At 45.2% G+C, this 26,060-nt stretch overlaps 1 protein-coding gene across 1 annotated transcript in view; it reads right to left on the reverse strand.

Annotated features, from left to right (window-relative positions):
• The window catches only part of DPAGT1 (dolichyl-phosphate N-acetylglucosaminephosphotransferase 1), a 62,350-nt gene that overhangs the window by 23,454 nt on the left and 12,836 nt on the right, over positions 1-26,060 (reverse strand). Inside the window, exons 3-5 of the mRNA XM_077250597.1 lie at positions 10,922-11,135; positions 9,617-9,763; positions 3,699-3,783 (exon numbers count right to left, since the gene is read on the reverse strand). Coding sequence (XP_077106712.1) covers positions 3,699-3,783; positions 9,617-9,763; positions 10,922-11,135 — 446 coding nt within the window. The remainder of the gene's footprint in view (positions 1-3,698; positions 3,784-9,616; positions 9,764-10,921; positions 11,136-26,060) is intronic.

Consider the following 26,060-nt stretch of genomic DNA (forward strand, 5'->3'; position numbering starts at 1 on the left):
AGGCAGGGTGGTAATATTGCTGCAATAGGCTATGTGCACACGTAGGAAATGTGGTGCAGAATTTTCTGCACTAAATCTGCATCTCCTGGCAGAATCCGCAGGTGCGTTTTTAGTGCGTTTTTTATGCGTTTTTTGTGCAGATTTTACCACTGCAGATTTCTGTTAATGTAGGGGTGCAGAAACGCTGCAGAAACGCACAAAAGAAGTGACATGCACTTCTTTGAAATCAGCAGCGTTTCTGCGCAGAGTTTTCTGCACCATGTGCACAGCTTTTTTTTTTTCCACATTGATTTAAATTGTACTGTAAATCACAGTGCAGTTCTGCAGCAGAAAAATCTGCTGCAGTTCTGCACCAATTCTGCACTAAATCTGCATCGTGTGCACATACCCTTACAGCAGAGCTGTGTGTGATTATACCGGACACATCTCCAGCTTCCAGTCAGGCAGGGCAGTAATATTGCTGCAGTACAGCAGAGCTGTGTGTGATTATACCGGACACATCTGCAGCTTCCAGTCAGGCAGGGCGGTAATATTGCTGCAGTACAGCAGAGCTATGTGTGATTATACCGGACACATCTGCAGCTTCCAGGCAGACAGGGCGGTAATATTGCTGCAGTACAGCAGAGCTGTGTGTGATTATACCGGATACATCTGCAGCTTCCTCTCAGCTCCAGTTTCCAGGCAGACAGGGCTATAATATTGTTGTGATACAGCAGTGCTGTGAGAGCTGCAAAAAATGTGTTTGTAAGAAGACAAGGTTACTTTCTCCTGCTCTGTGTTAGTCACTTATCTCACACTGGTAACTCCCCCTTCATGTACAATAATAACCGGGGGCAGAGTTATCTTCTCAGCAGCGTCCTCCCCAGAACCTGGAAGAAGTAATTTATATAAAGTGATGATTTCTCAACAACAAGGCAAGTGATATGAGGCACACAGGTATCACTCTCCTCAGCAGTCTATAACCTCTATGTCCATACTAATAGGTTGAATGTGTTGACGAGTCCGTTTAAGTGGTTATAAAGTAGTAACATTCCTTTTTCGAGCAGCTTCGTTTGGAAGTCGCCCGCTCTCTATAGTTTTAAGAATATGGTGGAGTTGCAGCACAACACTTTGGCAGGACAACCAGTGAATGCCACTTCAGGAAAAAGACAGCCTATGCTTTCTTAAGAGTGACTCAGCCTTGGAAAACCTTGGTGGGTCCACTGAGGGCAACATGTACGCCGTCCTCCTCCGGATTTAAAACTAGGTCAAGAGTGAGATAAACGGAGCGGCTGGTTGTGCAGGCGCCATGTTGCTCCACTATGTGTCTATGGCACTGATGACAGCAATGTCAGCCTCTTCAAGGCAGTGGCTGGATCCAAACTGATCTCACATCACCAAGGTGAGTACCCCGAGGTGGCCACCACATGTAGACGGCCAAGTTCCGCAAGTAAGCACTTCAGGACGGTGGCCACCGCCGGTAACAGCTGAGTGCCAGAACCTGGCCAATCAGACATTGATGACCAATCCTTTCTGAGAGGATTTACTGAATCCTGCATTGAGCAGGGGGTTGAACATGATCACCCTGGGGATCCCTTGCAACTCTAACATTCTACATTTCGTCCGGGAAATTCCATTAGAATTGAATATTCCTTGGTATTTTGTCTGAGGTCTCTCCACACCCAGAGCATAATAAATGCATGGTTTTAAAAATATTATTACTTATATTCAGCTCTCCCCTGCCCTCACAGCTTCCTGTCCAGTCTTTGGCACATCTGGTGTTGACTATTCCTCACCAAATAAAACATCATAGGGTGATGCAGGACAGGACATCCCGAGGTCTAGTCAGCACCAGAGGAGACAACGACTGGATGGGAACTGTGAAGATGAAGAACAAAGGTCTGGGAAGCGATGACCAGAACTGTGAGGACTGGGTAAGAGGAGAATATCATTTTTAACCCCTTTCCGCCTCTTTTAAATGCATCAAAATGGTGACTATTAATACAGGACATAACACATGTATGTACGCAGCCTACTAATGCTCTGTCTGGCTTTGGTTACCTTGTTATGGTGAGAGCTGCGTAGCATGCTACAGAATTAATGGAAAAGCCATTCTGCACAAAACTTGGGGTGAAATTCCAGGTCAAGTAAAGTAGAATCATTTACTTATTTCTCCTTAGCACCCTTCCAGCTAATAAATGATAATGTGATAATAGAGGGGGAAGGTCCCAGCGATCCCCCTTGCAATCAACGGGGTGGGAAGGTCCCAGGGATCCCCCCTTGCAACCAACAGAGGGGAAAGGTCCCTGGGATCCCCCTTGCAACCAACAGATGGGGAAGGTCCCTGGGATCCCCCCTTGCAACCAACAGAGGGGGAAGGTCCCTGGGATTCCCATTGCAACCAACAGAGGGGAAAGGTCCCTGGGATCCCCCCTTGCAACCAACAGAGGGGGAAGGTTCCTGGGATCCCCCCTTGCAACCAACAGAGGGGGAAGGTTCCTGGGATCCCCCCTTGCAACCAACAGAGGGGGAAGGTCCCTGGGATCCCCCTTGCAACCAACAGAGGGGAAAGGTCCCTCGGGTCCCCCTTGCAACCAACAGAGGGGAAAGGTACCTGGGATCTCCCTTGCAACCAACAGAGGGAAAAGGTCCCTGGGATCCCCCATTGCAACCGACAGAGGGGGAAGATCCTTGGGATCCCCCCCTTGCAATGGAGGGGAAAGGTCCCTGGGATCTCCCCTTGCAACCAACGGAGGGAGAAGGTCCCTTTGATCCCCCCTTGCAACCAGAGGGGAAAGGTCACTGGGATCCCCCTTGCAACCAACGGAGGGGGAAGGTCCCTTTGATCCCCCCCTTGCAACCAACGGAGGGGGAAGATCCCTGGGATCCCCCTTGCAATGGAGGGGAAAGGTCCCTGGGATCTCCCCTTGCAACCAACGGAGGGGGAAGGTCCCTTTGATCCCCCCTTGCAACCAGAGGGGAAAGGTCACTGGGATCCCCCTTGCAACCAACGGAGGGGGAAGGTCCCTTTGATCCCCCCTTGCAACCAACGGAGGGGGAAGATCCCTGGGATCCCCCTTGCAATGGAGGGAAAAGGTCCCTGGGATCTTCCTTGCTCCTGCGAGATTTTCTGCATCTAATGAAATTCTATAGAGAAAATCCACACATAAAACTCAGTGTACCCACAAGAAAAATTAAAATCTTGCCGATTTGAAATACGCAACACAGGTGAGTTTATGCTGTGAAACTAAAAAACACAGTGGGCAGGAGACGTCTATAAATTCCATCCACTTTCCTAAAACTATTGTAACAAAACCAGAATACATTCTTGAAAGAGAAGGGAATTTTTGCACTAAGTAGTGGAAAGAAACCCGAAGCCAAAGGCAAAAGCAACCCACTCCATAATTATACTATGCAAAGAGAAAGAGGAGTATATAGGTTTAAAAATAGTAATGCTTTATTTAATTTACAAAACGTCCATTAGTAATGCATGAATAAATACATGAATAGATACAGAAGATACAAAAAAATTCATAGATATAGTGCATCACTTTCCTAAAACTGTAAGAGTCAGAGTTTTTTGTGCAACAAAAATATGCAGAGTCAAAAACTCATTGTGGGAACACAGCCTAAACCCATAAATCATATTCATCAATCATAATCAGACTTCATATTTTCTTAAAATGCTTAGTGCAAGTTATGGAGAAAACCGCTCTTACCAGTTATGGTACAGCAATCCCAATGTGGTGAAAAAGAAAGGGATAATAAGGTAGAGGGAGAAGAGATGGTCATCACGGCAGTCACCTGGAAAGCAGAAAGTGAAGTGAACACGCTGGGAAGTAACAAGCACCGAAATATAAAAACAGGAGACAGCAGAAAAATGGCATGACACGAAAAAGCTCAGAAACCTGGGAAAACGTTTCCCCCTTTGAAGGCTTATGCTCATGTTAAAAATAAGAAATAACAACAGGCAGTGAGACAAAGTAAGTTTACGATTATTTACCATTTCTATATGCCTCTGTTCTCCTTCCATCACTCCTTTATGTTTCTTTCTGCCTGGGAGCGGTGGCAGACATCAGCACCCCACTGTTGTGTCATGGGGTGATTGGCGCAAGAACTGAAAAGCCTCCGATTAGTGTGCTTTAAATGCTACTATGATTTAAGAGACTGACAGCAGCATTTAAGTGGTTAACAGCAGCGGGAGGAGCTCAGCTGCTGTAGGAGGTCAATCTCCTGAGCCTGAATCACAGACAGGGACCCGACCAGATGCAATGGCACGTTATATGTTGTGATCCAGGGGATAAATATTAGTAAAGTGGTCTGAATGGTATACAAATAAATAAAAGTAGTAACAATCTCACCAATCAGCCATAGCTCCTGCCGGTCCAATGTTACCCGGCCCTGCCGGTTTGTCGATCTATGAGAAATGCCAGCTCTGCCAATCACTAGATAGGGCAGGACACCGCTCTGCCCAGTGATTTCCACTGTGCCAAAACTTTTTATATTGTAACCAGTCTGAGCCCTCTTCTGTAACATGTATATTAGGCTTATGAAGCTTCAACTTCGTTTTACAAAAGATGTAACAAAAGATTGACGCTACATTAGGTTATTGTTTTAACTTTAGATAATTAAAAGTAGAAAATCTAAAAGGCACCCACCAATCACGAGGCGCAACCATTTGCAGCAATAAAAGTGAATGATAAATCTATACAAGCATGATGATAATGGTGAATGTTTATCTTCAGAGAGCCAGGATACCTGTATATGGGTGTACTAACATGGCAGACATGGGGGTATGGAGGCCTTCAGTGATCCCTTGGCCGACATGGCTACCAATCCGGACCCTGCTGTGGCATTGTGCCAAGGACTCATGGCCAACAGGAAGGACAGGCACACGTCTAAATGCCGCTATCATGCCTGACAATGGCATTTAACCCCTTAGTGACAGAGCCAATTTGGTACTTCATGACCGGGCCAATTTTTACAATTCTGACCACTGTCACTTTATGAAGTTATAGCTCTGGAACGCTTCAACGTATCCCACCGATTCTGAGATTATTTTTTCGTGACATATTATACTTCATGTTAGTGGCAAAATTTCTTCGATATTCACTACGGTTCCAAAGATTAGGGTCACCCAGACAATTTTGTGCTTTCCATGAAAACTCTTACTTTTATTAACCCCTTCATGACCTTGGGATTTTCCATTTTTCCGTGTTCGTTTTTCGCTCCCCTCCTTCCCAGAGCCATAACTTTTTTATTTTTCCGTTAATATGGCCATGTGAGGGCTTATTTTTTGCGTGACGAGTTGTACTTTTGAACGACATCATTGGTTTTACCATGTCGTGTACTAGGAAATGGGAAAAAAATTCCAAGTGCGGTGAAATTGAAAAAAAAGTGCAGTCCCACACTTGTTTTTTGTTTGGCTTTTTTGCTAGGTTCACTAAATGCTAAAACTGACCTGCCATTATGATTCTCCAGGTCAATACGAGTTCATAGACACCTAACCTGGCTAGGTTATTTTTTATCTAAGTGGTGAAAAAAAATTCCAAACTTTGCTAAAAAAAAAAAAAAAAAAAAAAAAAAAAAAAATTGCGCTATTTTCCGATACTTGTAGGATCTCCATTTTTCATGATCTGGGGTCAGTTGAAGGCTTATTTTTTGCGTGCTGAGCTGACGTTTTTAATGATACCATTTCAGTGCAGATACGTTCTTTTGAACGCCCATTACAGTATTGCATTTTAATGCAATGTCGTGGCGACCAAAAAAAGTAATTTTGGCGTTTCAAATATTTTTCTCGCTACGCTGTTTAGCTATCAGGTTAATGCTTTGTTTTTTTTATTGATAGATCGGGCGATTCTGAACGCGGCGATACCAAATATGTGTAGGTTTGATTTTTTTTTTTATTGCTTTATTTTGATTGGGGGAAAGGGGGGTGATTTAAACTTTTTTTTTTTTTTTTTTTTTTTACTTTTGCCATGCTTCATTGGCAAGCTGGCACAACGCGATCGGCTCTGCTACATAGCAGCGATCATTAGATAGCTGCTATGCAGCAGAAATGCAGGTGTGCTATGAGCGCAGGGTGGCGCTCACAGTTACCGGCGATCAGTAACCATAGAGGTCTCAAGGACCTCTATGGTTACTCTGCAGAAGCATCGCTGATCCCCGATCATGTGACAGGGGTCGGCGATGCGCTCATTTCCGGCCGCCTGGCCGGAAGCGCCGGTTAAATGCCGCTATCTGCGTTTGACAGCGGCATTTAACTAGTTAATAGCGGCGGGTGAATCGCGATTTCACCCGCCGCTATTGCGGGCACATGTCAGCTGTTCAAAACAGCTGACATGTCCCGGCTTTGATGCGGGCTCAGCGCCGGAGCCCTGCATCAAAGCGGGGTATCTGACCTTGGACTTACTATCCTGTCCGAGGTCAGAAAGGGGTTAATCAAATCGGTTGCCAAATCTATATATATAATTGTCTAAGGGTTTTTCTGTCTGTCCTGGAAATCCCGCGTCTCTGATTGGTCGAGGCCGCCTGGGCCTCGACCAATCAGCGACGGGCACAGTATCGACGCAGATGTCATAATGGTTGCCATGGCGACGATGTCATAAAGGTTGCCTCTACCAATCAGTGACGGGCACAGTCTGCCGCGAATTCTGGAATCATCATTGTCCATATACTACGGGGACATGCATATTCTAGAATACCCGATGCGTTAGAATCGGGCCACAATCTAGTGAATTTATAATCTAGTCCAGACATTGACAAGGTTTGAAAAAAAGATTTTTATTTGAAATAATAATTTTCTCCTTCAAACTTTGCTTTCATCAAAGAATGCTCCCTTTGCAGCAATTCCAGCATTGCAGACCTTTGGCATTCTAGCAGATAATTTGCTGAGGTAATCTGGAGAAATTTCACCCCATGCTTCCAGAAGTCACTCCCACATGTTGGTTTGGCTTGATGGGCACTTTTTGCACCATACGGTCAAGCTGCTCCCACAACAGCTCAATGGGGTTGAGATCTGGTGACTGCGCTGGCCACTCCATTACAGATAGAATACCAGCTGCCTGCGTCTTCCCTAAATAGTTCTTGCATAATTTGGAGGTGTGCTTTGGGTCACTGACCTGTTGTAGGATGAAATTGGCTCCAATCAAGCGCTGTCCATAGGTTATGGCATGGCGTTGCAAAATGGAGCGATAGCCTTCCTTATTTAAAATCCCTTTTACCTTGTACAAATCTCCCACTTTACCAGCACCAAAGCAACCACAGACCATCACATTACCTCCACCATGCTTGACAGATGGTGTCAGGCACTCTTCCAGCATTTTTTCAGCTGTTCTGCGTCTCACAAATGTTCTTCTGTGTGACCCAAACACCTCAAACTTGGATTCGTCTGTCCATAACACTTTTTTCCAATCTTCCTCTGTCCAATGTCTGTGTTCTTTTGCCCATATTAATCTTTTCCTTTTATTAGCCAGTCTCAGATATGGCTTTTTCTTTGCCAATCTGTCCTGAAGGCCAGCATCCCGGAGTCGCCTCTTCACTGTAGACATTGACACTGGCGTTTTGTGTGTACTATTTAATGAAGCTGCCAGTTGAGGACCTGTGAGGCGTCGATTTCTCAAACTACAGACTCTAATGTACTTGTCTTGTTGCTCAGTTGTGCAGCGGGGCCTCCCACTTCTTTCTACTCTGGTTAGAGCCTGTTTGTGCTCTCCTCTGAAGGGGGTAGTACACACCGTTGTAGCAAATATTCCGTTCATTGGCAATTTCTCACTGGAATAGCCTTCATTTCTAAGAACAAGAATAGACTGTCGAGTTTCACATGAGAGTTCTTTTTTTCTGGCCATTTTGACAGTTTAGTGGAACCAACAAATGTAATGCTCCAGATTCTCAACTAGCTCAAAGGAATGTGAGGTTTATAGGTTCTCTAATCAGCCAAACTGTTTTCAGCTGTGCTAACATACTTGCACAAGGGTTTTCAAGGGTATTCTAACCATCCATCAGCCTTCTTACACAGTTAGCAAACACAAAGTACCATAAGAACACTTGAGTGATGGTTGTTGGAAATGGGCCTCTATACACCTATGAAGATATTGCATAAACCAGACGTTTGAAGCTAGATTAGTCATTTACCACATTACAATGTATAGAGTATATTTCTGAATCATTTAATGTTAGCTTCATTGGAAAAAAACTGTGCTTTTCTTTCAAAAATAAGGAAATTTCGAAGTGACCCTAAACTTTGAAACGGTAGTGTAACTTGTGTTTATTTATGAAAAAAACGGAAATTTGGAAAAAAAAATTAAAATTTTGCAATTTTCAAAATTACATTTTTGGACCCTTAAATCAGAGAGTGGTGTCACACAAAATAGTTAATAAATAACATTTCCCACATATCTACTTTACATCAGCACAATTTTGGAAACAATTTTTTTTTGGTAGGACGTTAAAAGGGTTAAAAGTTGACCAGAGATCTCATTTTTCCAACAAAATTTATAAAACCATTTTTTTTTTTAGGGACCACCTCACATTTGAAGTGAGTTTGGGGGTGAATATAACAGAAAATACCCAAAAAAGTGACACCATTCTAAATACTGCACTCCTCAAGGTGCGCAAAGCCACATTCAAGAAGATTATTAACCCTCAGGTGCTTCACGAGAACTAAAGTAACGTGGAAGGAAAAAAATGTTTGTTTTTTTTTTGTTTTTGTTTTTTTCTCTTCACAAAAAATTTACTTTGTAACCAAATTTTTTTTTTAATTTTCACAAGAGAGAAAATGGACCAAAAATTTGTTGTGCAACTTCTCCTGAGTACGCCGATACCCTGTATGTGTGGGAAAGCCACTGTTTGGGCACATGGCAGGGCTCAGAAGGGAGGGAGCACCTTTGACTTTTTGAGCGCAAAATTGGCGGGAATCAATGGTGGCACCATGTCGCGTTTGGAGACCCCCAATGTACCGAAACAGTGGAGACCCCCCAAATCTAACTCCAACCCTAACTATAACCCCAACCATAACCCTAATGGACAAATGGAAATAAATACATTTTTTTATTTTATTATTTTTACCTAACTAAGGGGGTGATAAAGGAGGGTTTTATTTACTTTTTATTTTGATCACTGTGATAAGGAATCTCAGCACAAAAGAGAACCTGTGTCCTGTAGAGGACTGTTCAGACCGTGCAGCAGGCACAACGTGTGCATCAGTTTTAGGAAGATTTCTGATTTATTTGTGGTGTAGCTCCAGGATGTGTCGCTCTATTCTTAATTTTTTTTTATCTAGCGCTAACATATTCCGCAGCGCTTTACAGTTTGCACACATTATCATCACTGTCCCCAATGGGGCTCACAATCTAAGTACCCTATCAGTATGTCTTTGGAATGTGGGAGGAAACCCACGCAAACACAGGGAGAACATACTTGCAGATGTTGGCCTTGGTGGAATTTGAACCCAGGACTCTCGCGCTGCAAGGCTGCTGTGCTAACCACTAAGCCACTGTGCTGCCCTATTGTAATTTATGGGAGTTTCAGGACACTCTCCAATGGATATAACCCCAAGTATGTGTGACCCATTCACCTCCTGTCTTCTGGAGTAGGGAGCTCTAAACAAACGAAAAATAGACCACCCTCCAGTACTCACCATTCAGTTCTGCAATATTAAAGATGATTATGGAACCAGCAATGACCAAAGACTGACCGGCCTCCAGACCGTTGATGCCAGCCAGGATATTGATGGCATTGGTACAGAAAACTGCTAGCATGCCCATGTATACATAATACAAGACACCTACGAAGAAAAGGGAGAAGATATGTAACAGAAAGCTACTCAGAAAAAAGAAATATCTAAACTGTAGAGCAATGAACAGCATAACTGAACTGCCGATATCCCAGGAATGTACAGCGGTCACAGTCTGCTCACACTGATCAATAAGTTTCCGATCAGGCGTTGCCATCAGTCACCGACAGGACTAAATTAACTCATACCAATTTTCATTTAATTGGAGGGATATTATGAGAGTGTTTCCCAATGCAAAAGTCTGCAGCTCCCTCTAAGGGAAGGTGGGCGCACTGGGCACTCTTAGGCTACGTTCACATTTGCGGTCCTCGCCGCAGCGTCGGGCGCCGCAGCGGCGCCGCATGCATCATGCGCCCCTATATTTAACATGGGGGCGCATGGACATGCGGTGCACTTGCGTTTGGCGCCGCATGCGTCCCTGCGGCGCCCGCGTCGGGGCGCAGAGGACGCAGCAAGTTGCATTTTTGCTGCGTCCGAAATCAATGAAAAAAAGGACGCATGCGGCGCAAAACGCAGCGTTGTGCATGCGTTTTGCCGCGTTTTTGTTTGCGTTGTGCGCTGCGGCGCCGACGCTGCGGCGCACAACGCAAATGTGAACGTAGCCTTACATAGCATGGTCAATCCATATCGGCTGAGCAAACAAAAGGGACACTGTGAGGGTATGTGCCCACACTGCGGAATCCGCTGCGGAATTTTCCGCAGCATTTTTGATAAATCCGCAGTGCAAACCCGCTGCGGTTTTTACTGCGGATTTATCGCGGTTTCTATTGCGGTTTCCGCTGCGGGTTTACACCTGCAGTTTTCTATTGGAGCAGGTGTAAACCCGCAGCGGAATCCGCACAAAGAATTGACATGCTGTGGAATATAAACCGCTGCGTTTCCGCGCGTTTTTTTCCGCAGCATGTGCACTGCGGATTTTGTTTCCCATAGGTTTACATTGTACTGTAAACTCATGGGAAACCGCTGCGGACCCGCAGCTGCGGAAACGCTGCGGTTCCGCAGCAAAATCCGCAGCATGTGCACATACCCTTACAGGGATACAAAAAACATGGGCAAGGAAAGCAACAATTTTTTTGATAAATCCATAGCTGCTCTGATGCGCCATTGGTTTTTTAATTATCACATACACAATTATGCAGGTAAACTTACTCAAGTCCACATGAAGCCCGAGGATCGGCCTGAAGGGTTTGGGCACTACAATAGTAGTGTTGCCAAAGGTGGTGAAGTAGACCATCAGTAATGGCAGCGACGCTGCTGTGGGCAACAACAGCTTATGTCGCCAGCGTAGATTTAGGACGTCATCGGCAAAACCAAGAAAGATCATGCAACAAATGGCAAGAAGTGATCCGATAAGGGCAACAAACTGGAAAAGACATAAAAGAGTCTTAGTACAGATGGCAGTGATGAAGGAGGTAGGCGATAGCTCACAGAAGACATGGAGATCTAATGTGCAGTTACAGGGGTTCTGGCATGGTCAGGGAACAAGACAAGTAAAGAGCAAATTTCTACACTGAAAATCCACAACAAAAGTAGAATACGGGTGCCTGAGGCTGTAAGACGGGCAGGCGAGGCCCGCACACAAGGTAGGGCAGGCAGAGGAGTTTGCACCACATCTTAGACGCAGGAGAATAGATTGGTCTCATGTGCCACATCTATACGTGTACGTAGGTACAAACATCCCCCTCCCACCGTTTTCTCTATAACTTTAAAGCCATCAATGAACCATCGATGAACAATTTATGAATCCAGATCTCTACCTTAGCTCATTTTGTGAAGTAATAGAGGGGATTTTCACCCCTTGTAATACAAAGGATTGTCCACCTATGCATTAAAGTCAGCCAAGCCCACCTATATTGGGGGTGTCACCCAACAATCTAATGTGTATGGGACCTCTCGAATCTCCCTCAACAGATGAGGTCAGTGGAATTTCTACAGCCACTGTTGTTGCTCCATGCAGAGATAATCCTAGAGAACACGAGATCTGAGTGTTTCTGTGCATGGGGGAGTCAGAAGAGGAAGAGCCAGCAATGGTTCGGCTGACAGCTGCCTAAGGTGACGACACAGCTCTTCTTCTTAATTATGCCAGACGCAAATTGAGTAGGCCCAGAATCATAAACGGTTGTCTGAAGCATTGACGTCTTGTAGGACAAATATTTCTTCTTAATGATGTGTGCTGATATGTTGATTACATACATTGTCTATGCTAGACAGTCTGTTAGCATTCCGAAACAGAGGAGGAAAAACTATGCAAATAAATTACATATTCAAACAATGCAGGTTGGCCGCATTCACATCTCTCTCTGACCTCTGGATGCTGGTTGATGGCCAATTGTGAACTGTATAAACAGACTTTTTCTTCTAGTCCCTGTGACTCTACAAGACATGAGCTTAGAGGGCTATGAGCCAGGCTGGAAGAACACACATCTGCTTCATTAACCATCACTGAAACCCCAGAGACATTTTAAAGGGAAGGTGCCATGAAAATTTTTTTTTTTTTTTTTTTTTTTACAGCAATTGAAAAAATGTAAAGAATTAATGTTAACATTTTCTTAAAAAATATTATCATTTGTTTATAATTTAGTAAAATATGAAAAATAATTTGAAAAGTTTTGGAATTTCCAATTTTAAACACTAGGGGGGAGCAGCTGCTGAAATTTCACAAAAACCTAGTGTACAACTAGCTCACATTACAGCACTGCAGTAATTATGGGCGGAGTCTGCTGACATGTGTGATGTCACTCGTCTCCTCCCCTTCTGGGTGCTTGCTAAGGCTACTTTCACACTAGCGTCATGCGACGTACCGACGTAAACTGTGAAAGAAAAACACAACGGGGGCAGCGGATGCAGTTTTACAATGCATCCGCTGCCCCATTGTGATGTCCGGGGAGGCGGGGGCGGAGTTACATGTAACGTTTTTTGTGCCGACGGTCCGACGCATCTGTCTCACGACGGTTGCGACGTGTGGCAATCCGTTGCAAAGCGTCGCTAATGCTAGTCTATGGAGAAAAAACGCATCCTGCAAGCAATTTTGCAGGATGCGTTTTTTCTCCAAAACGACGCATTGCGACGTGCGTCACACGACGCTAGTGTGAAAGCAGCCTAAGAGATAAGAGAGGATGATATTCAGGAACCCAGTGAGCAGCCATTTTGTTGGTGACTGCAGAGTTATACTGACAAGTAGACAGTCACAGAGGATGGCATGCATCAAGGATTCTGGGAGATATATTGTGGAGGGAGCAGGGTGACAGCAGCGCAGAGTATTTCAGGAGAGCAGTGTGCTGGTCTATGGGGGCACCCTGTTTGGTGCGCGGAGCAGCCAGGGATTGTACATAGAGAACTGTGTTTTATGCACATGGATGGGCCGTCTGCTCCACAGAAATCCAGGAAACATTTCTGCTGACTGATGGCCTGCTCTGACCCAGACTTTGCATGCAAAGACCCCACTCCCCTCCTCAGCTCCTGTCTTCTCCATCCTGTCCTGGTGATGTGTGAAAGCGAGGCGACAGGCACAGTCGGGGGTGACGCTGGGAAGGAAATGTAGCCATATAGTAACGATAAAAATGAGACCCCTCTCTTTAGCTGCCTCACCGGCCCTCCCCTGACTGCACCTAACTGGAGGTCATGCTGTCCCCTCTAATACCCCAGATCTGTGTGCAGGTGCTCAGCCAGGACCACCCTAGAATGGGTCACCTTTCTGCAGATAATACTGCCATAGTGTTCTCACATAATACCGCCATATAGATCACACACAATACTATCAAATAGATCACACAGTACGGTCATACAGTTCTCACATAATACCACCATATAGATTACACATAATACCGCCAGTGTTCTCACATAATACCGCCATATAGATCACACATAATGCTGCCAGTGTTCTCACATAATACTGCCATATAAATCACACAATACTGCCACATACTTCTCACAATGCCGCCACATAGATCTCACATAATACCGGCATATAGATCACACACAATACCACCGTATAATTCTCACAATACTGATCAAGCATAATACCACCATACAGATCACATAATACCGTCATATAGATCACACATAATGCCATAATACAGCATGACCCCTGCAGCTCCTGTTATCGCACGTATTGAGTTGTGTGTGCAATGGGGAAAGACATGCAGGGGGGAGAGGAGTGCATAGGATAGGATTAAATACACGGCTCAAACAGTAACACAGGATAGGATTAGATACACGGCTCAAACTGTAACACAGGCTAGGATTAGATACACGGCTCAGCAGTCAGTATCACACGAGAGGATTAGATACACGGCTCAACAGACTATCACACAAGAGAGGATTAGATACACGGCTCAGCAGTCAGTATCACACAGGATAGGATTAGATACACGGCTCAGCAGTCAGTATCACACAGGATAGGATTAGATACACGGCTCAGCAGTCTATCACAGGATAGGATTAGATACACGGCTCAGCAGTCAGTATCACACAGGATAGGATTAGATACACGGCTCAAACTGTAACACAGGCTAGGATTAGATACACGGCTCAGCAGTCAGTATCACACAGGATAAGATTAGATACACGGCTCAGCAGTCAGTATCACACGAGAGGATTAGATACACGGCTCAACAGACTATCACACAAGAGAGGATTAGATACACGGCTCAGCAGTCAGTATCACACAGGATAGGATTAGATACACGGCTCAGCAGTCAGTATCACACAGGATAGGATTAGATACACGGCTCAGCAGTCTATCACAGGATAGGATTAGATACACGGCTCAGCAGTCAGTATCACACAGGATAGGATTAGATACACGGCTCAGCAGTCAGTATCACACAGGAGAGGATTAGATACACGGCTCAGCAGTCAGTATCACACAGGAGAGGATTAGATACACAGCTCAGCAGTATCACACAGGAGAGGATTAGATACACGGCTCAGCACGAATCACACAGGATAGGATTAGATACACGGCTCAGCAGTATCACACAGGAGAGGATTAGATACACGGCTCAACAGACTATCACACAAGAGAGGATTAGATACATGGCTCAGAACATATCAAATAGGATAGGATTAGATACACGGCTCAACAGACTATCACACAAGAGAGGATTAGATACATGGCTCAGAACGTATCACACAGGATAGGATTAGATACACAGCTCAGCAGTCAGTATCACACAGGATAGGATTAGATACACGGCTCAGCAGTCAGTATCACACAGGAGAGGATTAGATACACAGCTCAGCAGTATCACACAGGAGAGGATTAGATACATGGCTCAGAACGTATCACACAGGATAGGATTAGATACACGGCTCAGCAGTATCACAGGAGAGGATTAGATACACGGCTCAACAGACTATCACACAAGAGAGGATTAGATACATGGCTCAGAACGTATCACAGGATAGGATTAGATACACGGCTCAACAGACTGTATCACACAAGAGAGGATTAGATACATGGCTCAGAACGTATCACACAGGATAGGATTAGATACACGGCTCAGCAGTCAGTATCACACAGATAGGATTAGATACACGGCTCAGCAGTCAGTATCACACAAGAGAGGATTAGATACACGGCTCAGCAGTCAGTATCACACAGGATAGGATTAGATACATGGCTCAGCAGTCAGTATCACACAGGATAGGATTAGATACACGGCTCAGCAGTCAGTATCACACAGGAGAGGATTAGATACACAGCTCAGCAGTATCACACAGGAGAGGATTAGATACACGGCTCAGCAGTCAGTATCACACAGGATAGGATTAGATACACGGCTCAGCAGTCAGTATCACACAGGATAGGATTAGATACACGGCTCAGCAGTCAGTATCACACAGGAGAGGATTAGATACACGGCTCAGCAGACAGTATCACACGAGAGGATTAGATACACGGCTCAGCAGACAGTATCACACAGGAGAGGATTAGATGCACAGCTCAGCAGACGGTATCACACAGGATAGGATTAAATACACGGCTCAGCAGACAGTATCACACAGGAGAGGATTAGATACACGGCTCAGCAGACAGTATCACACAGGAGAGGATTAGATACATGGCTCAGCAGACTGTATCACACAGGATAGTAATAGATACATGGTCTGATGTCCTGATGAGGAGCTACAGTGAGAGGCAGGGTCGGAGCAGCACAGAGCCTCCCCCATCCCCCTCTGCAGCTCCTGATAAGAGGACATCAGACGCAGCACTTCATCCTCTCTAGCAATTCTAGAGATTAGAGCCAGGGCACCAGGCAGCATAGCAGAGGACAGGGAACGGCCGCTGCTGACAGTGTGAAAGGGGAGACAAATCGAGCTGCCCCTCCTATAACAGCACGGCTCTCAAGTCACAGTGGAGCTCACGGATACAATGTGGGCTGAAGAAAGATGGTGCCGACCTCCTGCCTCTGCTGTGATGTGATGTGGAGACAGCCCAGGGAGCGTGGCTAGATCACAGCAGGGAGCAGCACAATGATAGCGCCTCCTATGCCCAGGGCTGCCGTATTTGCAGAGTGTAAGTGTGGTGCTGGGACTCTTACACTCCTGCAAAGGAAAATGGCGGCACCCAGTGGCTGCAAAAATAATTAATAATAAAAAAGATAAAGTTAAAAAAAATAATTTTGTATTAACCCCTTCATGACCCAGCCTATTTTGACCTTAATGACCTGGCCATTTTTTGCAATTCTGACCAGTGTCCCTTTATGAGGTAATAACTCAGCAACGCTTCAACGGATCCTAGCGATTCTGAGATTGTTTTTTCGTGACATACTGGGCTTCATGTTAGTGGTAAATTTAGGTCGATAATTTCTGCGTTTATTTGTGAAAAAAAAACGGAAATTTGGCGAAAATTTTGAAAATTTCGCAATTTTCACATTTTTAATTTTTATTCTGTTAAACCAGAGAGTTATGTGACACAAAATAGTTAATAAATAACATTTCCCACATGTCTACTTTACATCAGCACAATTTTGGAAACAAAATTTTTTTTTGCTAGGAAGTTATAAGGGTTAAAATTTGACCAGTGATTTCTCATTTTTACAACAAAATTTACAAAACCGTTTTTTTAGAGACCACCTCACATTTGAAGTCAGTTTCAGGGTTCTATATGGCTGAAAATGCCCAAAAGTGACACCATTCTAAAAACTGCACCCCTCAAGGTGCTCAAAACCACATTCAAGAAGTTTATTAACCCTTCAGGTGCTTCACAGCAGCAGAAGCAACACGGAAGGAAAAAATGAACATTTAACTTTTTAGTCACAAAAATGATCTTTTAGCAACAATTTTGTTATTTTCCCAAGGGTAAAAGGAGAAACTTGACCACGAAAGTTGTTGTCCAATTTGTCCTGAGTACGCTGATACCTCATATGTGGGGGTAAACCACTGATTGGGAGCACGGCAGGGCTCGGAAGGGAAGGAGCGCCATTTGACTTTTTGAATGAAAAATTGGCTCCAATCTTTAGCGGACACCATGTCGCATTTGGAGAGCCCCCGTGTGCCTAAACATTGGAGCTCCCCCACAAGTGACCCCATTTTGGAAACTAGGCGCCCCAAGGAACTTATCTAGATGCATAGTGAGCACTTTAAACCCCCAGGTGCTTCACAAATTGATCCGTAAAAATGAAAAAGTACTTTTTTTTTCACAAAAAAATTCTTTTAGCCTCAATTTTTTGATTTTCACATGGGCAACAGGATAAAATGGATCCTAAAATTTGTTGGGCAATTTCTCCTGAGTACACCGATACCTCTCATGTGGGGGTAAACCACTGTTTGGGCACATGGTAAGGCTCGGAAGGGAAGGCGCACCATTTGACTTTTTGAATGAAAAATTAGCTCCAATCGTTAGCGGACACCATGTCGCGTTTGGAGAGCCCCTGTGTGCCTAAACATTGGAGCTCCCCCACAAGGGACCCCATTTTGGAAACTAGACGCCCCAAGGAACTTACCTAGATGCATAATGAACACTTTAAACACCCAGGTGCTTCACAGAAGTTTATAACGCAAAGCCGTGAAACTAAAAAAGAATTCTTCTTTCCTCAAAAATGATTTTTTAGCCCGGAATTTTTTTATTTTCCCAAGGGTAACAGGAGAAATTGGACCCCAAATCTTGGTGTCAAGTTTGTCCTGAGTACGCTGATATCCCATATGTTGGGGTAAACCACTGTTTGGGTGCACGGCAGGGCTCGGAAGGGAAGGCACGCCATTTGGCTTTTTGAATGGAAAATTAGCTCCAATCATTAGCGGACGCCATGTCGCGTTTGGAGAGCCCCTGTGTGCCTAAAGATTGGAGCTACCCCACAAGTGACCCCATTTTGGAAACTAGACCTCCCAAGGAACTAATCTAGATGTGTGGTGAGCACTTTGAACCCCCAAGTGCTTCACAGAAGTTTATAACGCAGAGCCATGAAAATAAAAAATAATTTTTCTTTTCTCAAAAATGATTTTTTAGCCCGCAAATTTTTATTTTCCCAAGGGTAACAGGAGAAATTTGACCCCAAACGTTGTTGTCCAGTTTCTCCTGAGTACGCTGATACCCCATATGTGGGGGTAAACCACTGTTTGGGCACACGACGGGGTTCGGAAGCGAAGTAGTGACGTTTTGAAATGCAGACTTTGATGGAATGCTCTGCGGGCATCACGTTGCGTTTGCAGAGCCCCTGATGTGCCTAATCAGTAGAAACCCTCCACAAGTGACCCCATTTTGGAAACTAGACCCCCAAAGGAACTTATCTAGATGTGTGGTGAGCACTTTGAACCCCCAAGTGCTTCACAGAAGTTTATAACGCAGAGCCGTGAAAATAAAAAATCATTTTTCTTTCTTCAAAAATAATTTTTTAGCCCGCAATTTTTTATTTTCCCAAGAGTTACAGCAGAAATTGGACCCCAAAAGTTGTTGTCCAGTTTCTCCTGAGTACGCTGGTACCCCATATGTGGGGTTAAACCACTGTTTGGGCACACGTCTGGGCTCGGAAGGGAGATAGCACCATTTGACTTTTTCAATGCAAGATTGGCTGGAATCAATGGTGGCACCATGTCGCGTTTGGAGACCCACTGATGTGCCTAAACTGTGGAAACCCCTCAATTCTAACTCAAACACTAACCCCAACACACCCCTAACCACAACCCTAACCGCAACACACCCCTAACCCTAATTCCAACCCTAACCCTAAGGCTATGTGCCCACGTTGCGGATTTGTGGGCGGATTTTTCGGCACCGTTTTTGAAAAATCTGCAGGTAAAACGCACTGCGCTTTACCTACGGATTTACCGCGGATTTCCAGTGTTTTTTGTGCGGATTTCACCTGCGGATTCCTATTATGGAGCAGGTGTAAAACACTGCGGAATCCGCATAAAGAATTGACATGCTGCGGAAAATACAACGCAGCGTTTCCGCGCTGTATTTTCCGCACCATGGGCACAGCGGATTTGGTTTTCCATAGGTTTACGTGGTACTGTAAACGTGATGGAAAACTGCTACGAATCCGCAGCGACCAATTCGCTGCGGATCCGCAGCCAAATCCGCACCGTGTGCACATAGCCTAATTCTAACCCTAATTCTAACCCTATCCCTAAGTGCAACCCTATCCCTAAGTGCAACCCTATCCCTAAGTGCAACCCTATCCCTAAGTGCAACCCTATCCCTAAGTGCAGCCCTATCCCTAAGTGCAACCCTAAGTGCAACCCTATCCCTAAGTGCAACCCTAAGTACAACCCTATCCCTAAGTGCAACCCTATCCCTAAGTGCAACCCTATCCCTAAGTGCAACCCTATCCCTACCCCTAACCCTACCCCTAACCCTAACCCTAATGGAAAAACAAAAATAAATATATTTTCTGTACTTTATTATTGTCCTTACCTATGGGGGTGATAAAGGGGGGGGTTTATTTGCTATTTTTTTTATTTTGATCGCTGTGATAGAACTTATCACAGCGATCAAAATGTACAGGTAACGAATCTGCCGGCCGGCATTTTCCAAGATGGCGGCGCCCATGCGAGAAGACGGAGGACACCGGGACTAGGTAAGTATGGGGGGGTGCGATCGGACAGCGGGGGGGGACGGAGGGGAGGACGGGGGAGGGGCGGAGGTGAGAGGAAGGCGTTTAGAACAGGACGGAGGGGTAGGGAACACTGACGGCGCCTGCAGATCGCCGCCGCCAGTCGGTGGGGGGGCCAGATCGGGGTCTCCAGCCATGGCAGATGCTATTGCAGCATCGGCCATGGCTGGATTGTAATATTTCACCAATTTTCATAGGTGAAATATTACAGATTGCTCTGATTGGCTGTTGAAAGTGAAACAGCCAATCAGAGCGATCGTAGCCACGGGGGGGGGCGAAGCCACCCCCCCTGGGCTGTAGCACCACTCCCCCTGTCCCTGCATGTTGGGTGAAATTGGAGTTAACCCTTTCACCCGGCCTGCAGGGACGCGATCCGGCCATGACGCATATGCTGCGTCACAGGTCGGATTGGCACAGGTTTTCATGACGCATACGGTGCGTCAAAGGTCGGGAAGGGGTTAAAAATAATTGTTTATATAAACAATCATTTTTAATACAAAAACAAAATTGCGGCACCTTCCCTTTAAAGAATCCATGTTGGGACAACTGGGTCACCTTGGCGCATACCTCACTGCTGCCGGTTAGCTTCCTAAGCTTGTCGTTACCTCCTCACTGTGGGGGTCTGCCAAAAGGTGGGAAGCCACTGGTGGAGGTATGGGACACTGGAAGTAGCTCTAATCGCAGTGAATCAGCGGAAGGGTGAGACTCTGTAATTTGCACCATCTTGGGTATTTGCTGGGAGTATTCTGTATACAATTGTGTGTTGGTGAGTCAATAAATTATTGCCACACTTTTACCCTCACCCTGTGTTGTCCGAGTAGTGTTCTGCCACAGGGAGAGAGCGCGGACGTTCAGTGGTATGAGCCCTGGTCCATGCAGTCTTTCTAAAGACAGCCAGGCCAGCGGACGAGTGCACCCACTGACCCCCTTGTCTCCACAGGGCCATATTTTCGGTTTCATTTTACTGCACAATTTGCCTCCTGATAAATGAAGACGAAGGGAGCACGTAAGGGTATGACACAAAGGCAGTAATCAGCATAGAACAATTGTGCAAACTACCCTAAAGGTGGCAAGCTACAACCTATGTAGGATGGTAATGGCAATCTAGACAGGCAGTAAGAACACTGGAAAAAAAGAGAAATGAACTGACCAAAAAGTCCAGAATCAAAGTAATAGCTATATAGTTTATGCCAAAATCAGGGAGGTAAGAAAACGTGCAAGAAGGAAGGGGCGCACGTGCAATGTGTAAAAGGAGTATTAAAATATTATCAATTAAAAAAAATAGGGGGTCACACATCATATGAACCTGATACAGAGACATGTATATATACTGCACTGTACATCTATGACATTGTATATAATTCATATAGCAGTTTACATATGGCAAATAAGTACAATGCTTAGAAATTAGATGGAAAAGTCATAGTTACTCACCGATAACGGTGTTTCTCGGAGCCCATGACAGCACTACGGAGAGAGGGGATCCGCCCTTCAGGGACAGGAAACCTACAGATAAAAGGGCGGTACCTCTCCCTCGCATCAGTTGGTTTACAGAGCATCGGAGGACCTCCAGGTTAGTTTACAACAGAGAAAATACCATATTATAACATTTCTTTAAAAAAAAGGAACCCCGTGCCTAAATTATAATATATAACTATATAAATCATATGTAATTAAAGGTGCTCACCGCACTCATGATGGGAGGGAATAAGCGAGTGCTGTCATGGGCTCCGAGAAACACCGTTATCGGTGAGTAACTATGACTTTCTCGGTCCCCCATGACAGCACTACGGAGAGAATTGCAGAGACTAAGCTTAGGGAGGGACCACCGCCTCAAGAACCCTACGACCGAAGGTCAGGTCAGACACAGAGGCTAGATTTAATCTATAGTGCCTAAAAAAGGTTGACGGTGATGACCAGGTGGCCGCCTTACAGATCTGTTCTATTGATACCTCTGACCTCTCAGCCCATGAGGTAGCTACTGCTCTTGTGGAATGCGCTCTTATACCGTCCGGGATCGCATTCCCCGTGGATGAATATGCCAACGCTATTGCTTCTTTTATCCACCTTGCCAAGGTACCTTTAGATGCCCGGAATCCTTTTCTGGGACCCTGAAAACAGACAAACAGAGAGCCTTCCTTCCTATACTCCCTGGTGGAATCTAGGTATTGGACTAGGCATCTTCTGACGTCTAGATTATGGAAGTTCTGCTCTCTCTCATTTTTAGGGTTCGGGCAGAAGGACGGCAGGGATATTTCCTGTGACCTATGGAATTTTGTCGCCACTTTCGGCAAATAGGCCGGGTCAGGTCTTAGAGTGACTCTATCATCCATGATTTTTGTAAAGGGGGGGTTAGAGGACAGGGCTTGAATGTCGCTTATCCTGCGCGCAGATGTTAAGGCTACTAGAAGAATGGTCTTAAGAGATAGTATTTTAATGGGAATCATGTCTATTGGTTCAAACGGAGGACCAGATAATGCCGAGAGTACTAGATTTAAGTCCCATGGGGCCATTTTTTGGGTAACTACAGGTTTTGCTCGTTACCGCTTTAATGAATCTTATTATCCATGGGTTGGCTGCAATATTCTGGTTATAGAGTGCACCCAGGGCTGCTATCTGTACTTTAAGAGTACTAACCGCTAACCCCTGTTCCAGACCTTTTTGTAGGAACTCAAGTATTTTATTAATTGAGGGTCCCTCCTGGATATTAGCTTTGGATACAGACAAGAATTTTTTCCATGTTTTCCCATATATCTTAGTAGTAATAGGTTTTCTACATTTTAGTAATGTTGTGACCAAGTTGTCTGAGAAGCCTCTTTTTTTTAATAGTTCCCGTTCAAAAACCAGGCTGTCAAATGCAAGTTCGTCTCCTGTGGGTGGAAGATCGGTCCTTGCTGTAGTAGGTCTGGCAAATTCGGTAGAACCCATGGGTCTGAGACCGATAGCATCCTTAGCCAGGAAAACCATGTCCTTTTGGGCCAGAATGGGGCAATAAGGATCATTTTTGTTTTGTCCTCTCTGACTTTCCAAATGACTGCCGGAATCAGAATGGTTGGTGGAAAAGCGTATGTCAGTTTGTGTGTCCATGGAATCAGAAAGGCATCCAGAGCCTGAGGATTCCCTTCCGGGCTTAGAGAACAAAATTTGCTTACTTTTTTGTTTTTGTGATTGGCGAACAAATCTATTGTTGGGGTTCCCCACATCCTCGTGATCTGGTTGTAGACAGACTGATTCAGGGACCATTCGCCTTGTTTCAACTGGGTTCGACTCAAATAATCTGCTTTCTCGTTTTTTGAACCTTGAATATGCAGTGCAGAAAGGGATAGTAGATTTGTTTCTGCAAGGCTGAAAATTTTGGCGGAGGAACTCATCAGTGACCGAGACCTTGTTCCTCCCTGGTGATTTATGAAGGCTACTGTCACTATATTGTCCGAGAGAATTCGGACATGATGTCCCCGAATGTAGGTAAGGAATGATAGAAGCGCATGATGTACCGCCCAGAGTTCTTTTTGATTTGAGGATGCCGACAGTTCCTGAATTGACCAGTTGCCCTGAGCCACTTTGTCTGCCATGTGGGCCCCCCACCCCTTGGGACTTGCATCGGTTGTTATCACCCGAGATATTTTTGGTACCCAAGGAATCCCTTTTGAGATATTCTGGTTCTTTCCCCACCAGAGAAGGGAATGAATAATGGAGGAATTTAGAGTGACCCTGCTTTCCAAATTATTTTTTAATATTAACTGCCATTCTAGTATGTGCCACTGAAGCTCCCTTGTGTGGAATTGTGCAAAGGGTATCGCCGGCAAGCATGAAGATAGAGACCCCAGCAGTGACATTGCCCTCCTTAGAGTCATGGAGGGGTTTTGCAGTGTTTGTGCTCTCATGGTTAATATTTTGTCTTTTTTGGGGCCCGGGAGTCGGCATTCTTGAACCTGGGAGTCTAACGTCAGCCCTAGGAACTCCTGCACTTGAGAGGGTTCCAATTTTGATTTTTTTATATTTATGAGCCAACCCAAGTCCGTTAGAATAGTCATAACTCGGTCTCTCTGTTCTCTGCAACTTTGAGCCGAGTCGCTGGCAATAAGAAAATCGTCCAAGTAAGGGACTATGATAATGTTTTGTTCCCTTATGTGGGCCATCATCTCCGCTATTATTTTTGTGAATATTCGCGGAGCAATAGAAATCCCGAACGGGAGGGCCCTGTACTGGAAGTTTCTTATTTTTCCCTTTATGGACACCGCCATCCTGAGAAATTTTTGAGAATGTTCGTGGATGGGCACATGGTAATATGCGTCGGTTAGGTCTATCACAACCATGTAGCAATTTGGGAAGAGAATTTTTATTGTAGATTTTATTGTTTCCATTTTGAACTTGTGATTTTTTACATAGTTGTTTAGATTTTTCAAGTTTATAATCGTCCGAAAAGACCCGTCGGGTTTCGGTACTAGAAAGAGAGGGGAAAAGAACCCTTCCTCTATTTCTTGAGGAGGGATCTCCTGAATTACGGCTTTCTGCAGTAGGGAAATAATTTATTTCTCTAATGCCGCTTGTTCTGCTGCCGAAGACCTCGTCTTTGTCACTACATAATTTCGGGGGGGGAAGAGAAAAGAAGTCTATTTTTAGACCAGATTGTATTAGTCTTAAAATCCAGGTGTTGTTGGATATTTTTTCCCAGGCAGGAAGAAATGAGGTGAGCCTTCCCCCCACCGTAGGGGAAAATGTCATTTGGAAGGTTTTTTATCACGGGAGGTGTTGCCAAAGAGGTAACCTCTATCTCGTCTTCTCCCTTCTTCCCATTTATTCTGTTCTCTGGGAGGTCTCCGACGAAAAAAATTTTGGTTCCGAAAGGACTGTTTAAATGGGGCTGGCCCCAGGTTTGGAAACCCCTTCTTTTTGTCTCCTGCTTTCTGGAGGATGTCATCCAGGGTTTCCCCAAACAAGAAGTTTCCCTCACATGGGATAGAACACAATTTTAACTTTGTTTGGAGATCCCCTGGCCAGCTCTTAAGCCAAAGGGTCCTTCTGGCTGCGTTGGAGAGGGCAGCGGCCTTGGACGTTAAACATACTGAGTCCGCTGAGGAGTCCGCTAGGAATGCTGCTGCTGCCCTAATTGCAGGGATTGAGTCCAGCAATTTACTTCTGGGTGACCCGTCCTTCTGGGCTGCAGCTGCTGTGGATCGCTGTCCTCCATGGTTACAGGGAGATAGTGCGACAACTATGTGTGCACCATCTCCCTTTTTGAATTCGGCGCCATCCCCGGCGTTCTGCCTCATTTCCGGTCCTGCGCACATCCCAGGGAGAGGAGAGATTACTGCGCATGCGCGCGGAGATGACCCGGAAGTTAACGCCGCATTTCCGGAGCGGCGGCCATCTTTCTTCACCCGGAGCGTGCAGCAGCCGGCACCGGAGCTCCGGGTGACCAGCGCCCCTTCTTCCCTCGGAGGCTGGCGGCGGCCTCTCCCCCGCACACCCTGAAGAACCCGTCGGTTCCAGCGGTGGCGGCTTCGGGTGCCGGACGAGCCGCGGCAGGAGCCTCCTCGCTGCCGGAACCCGACTGTCCGGTCCCGTTCCTTTGGAAACGGCATCTTCGTGTCAGGTACTGCCGAAAAGAGGTTCCCCGTCAGGGACAGGAAACCAACTGATGCGAGGGAGAGGTACCGCCCTTTTATCTGTAGGTTTCCTGTCCCTGAAGGGCGGATCCCCTCTCTCCGTAGTGCTGTCATGGGGGACCGAGAAATAACAGACGTAATGAGAGAAACACACATGTATACTGCATTATGTATCTATGACATTGCATGTGATTCAGGTATACAATTCCCGTAAATGCGATTGATTTAGCTTTGGACAAATTGTTTTTACAAAATTTTGATGTAGTGTCACAAAGGAGATTACGTATGTCTCGGTCCACATTGTCTTGGAATTTTTCCACAGTCCAGGTTTGAATTGGATAAAAAGTAGGATTCCTAGTTTTAAATCCAGAAACAATATTAGTTTCATTTGGTGAATTATTCAAAGTGTCAAGATCTAGGAGACATAAGAGTGTTATGTTCCAAGAAATTCTTCCCTCTGAATTCATTAATAACAGCTGAAGATGTTAGCTTATTGGTTTAGTCCTTCAGAAAAATTTTTTCTTTCTTTTTTTACAGTAAGATCTCTTACAAACTTATTGATATCTTTTAGTATCCCTTGAGTAGAAAAAAACATCCAAGTTTAAGAGTTAGTGGGAACAA

Source organism: Ranitomeya variabilis, chromosome 4 (genome assembly GCF_051348905.1).
Source record: "Ranitomeya variabilis isolate aRanVar5 chromosome 4, aRanVar5.hap1, whole genome shotgun sequence".
NCBI classification, from domain to species: Eukaryota; Metazoa; Chordata; class Amphibia; order Anura; family Dendrobatidae; genus Ranitomeya; species Ranitomeya variabilis.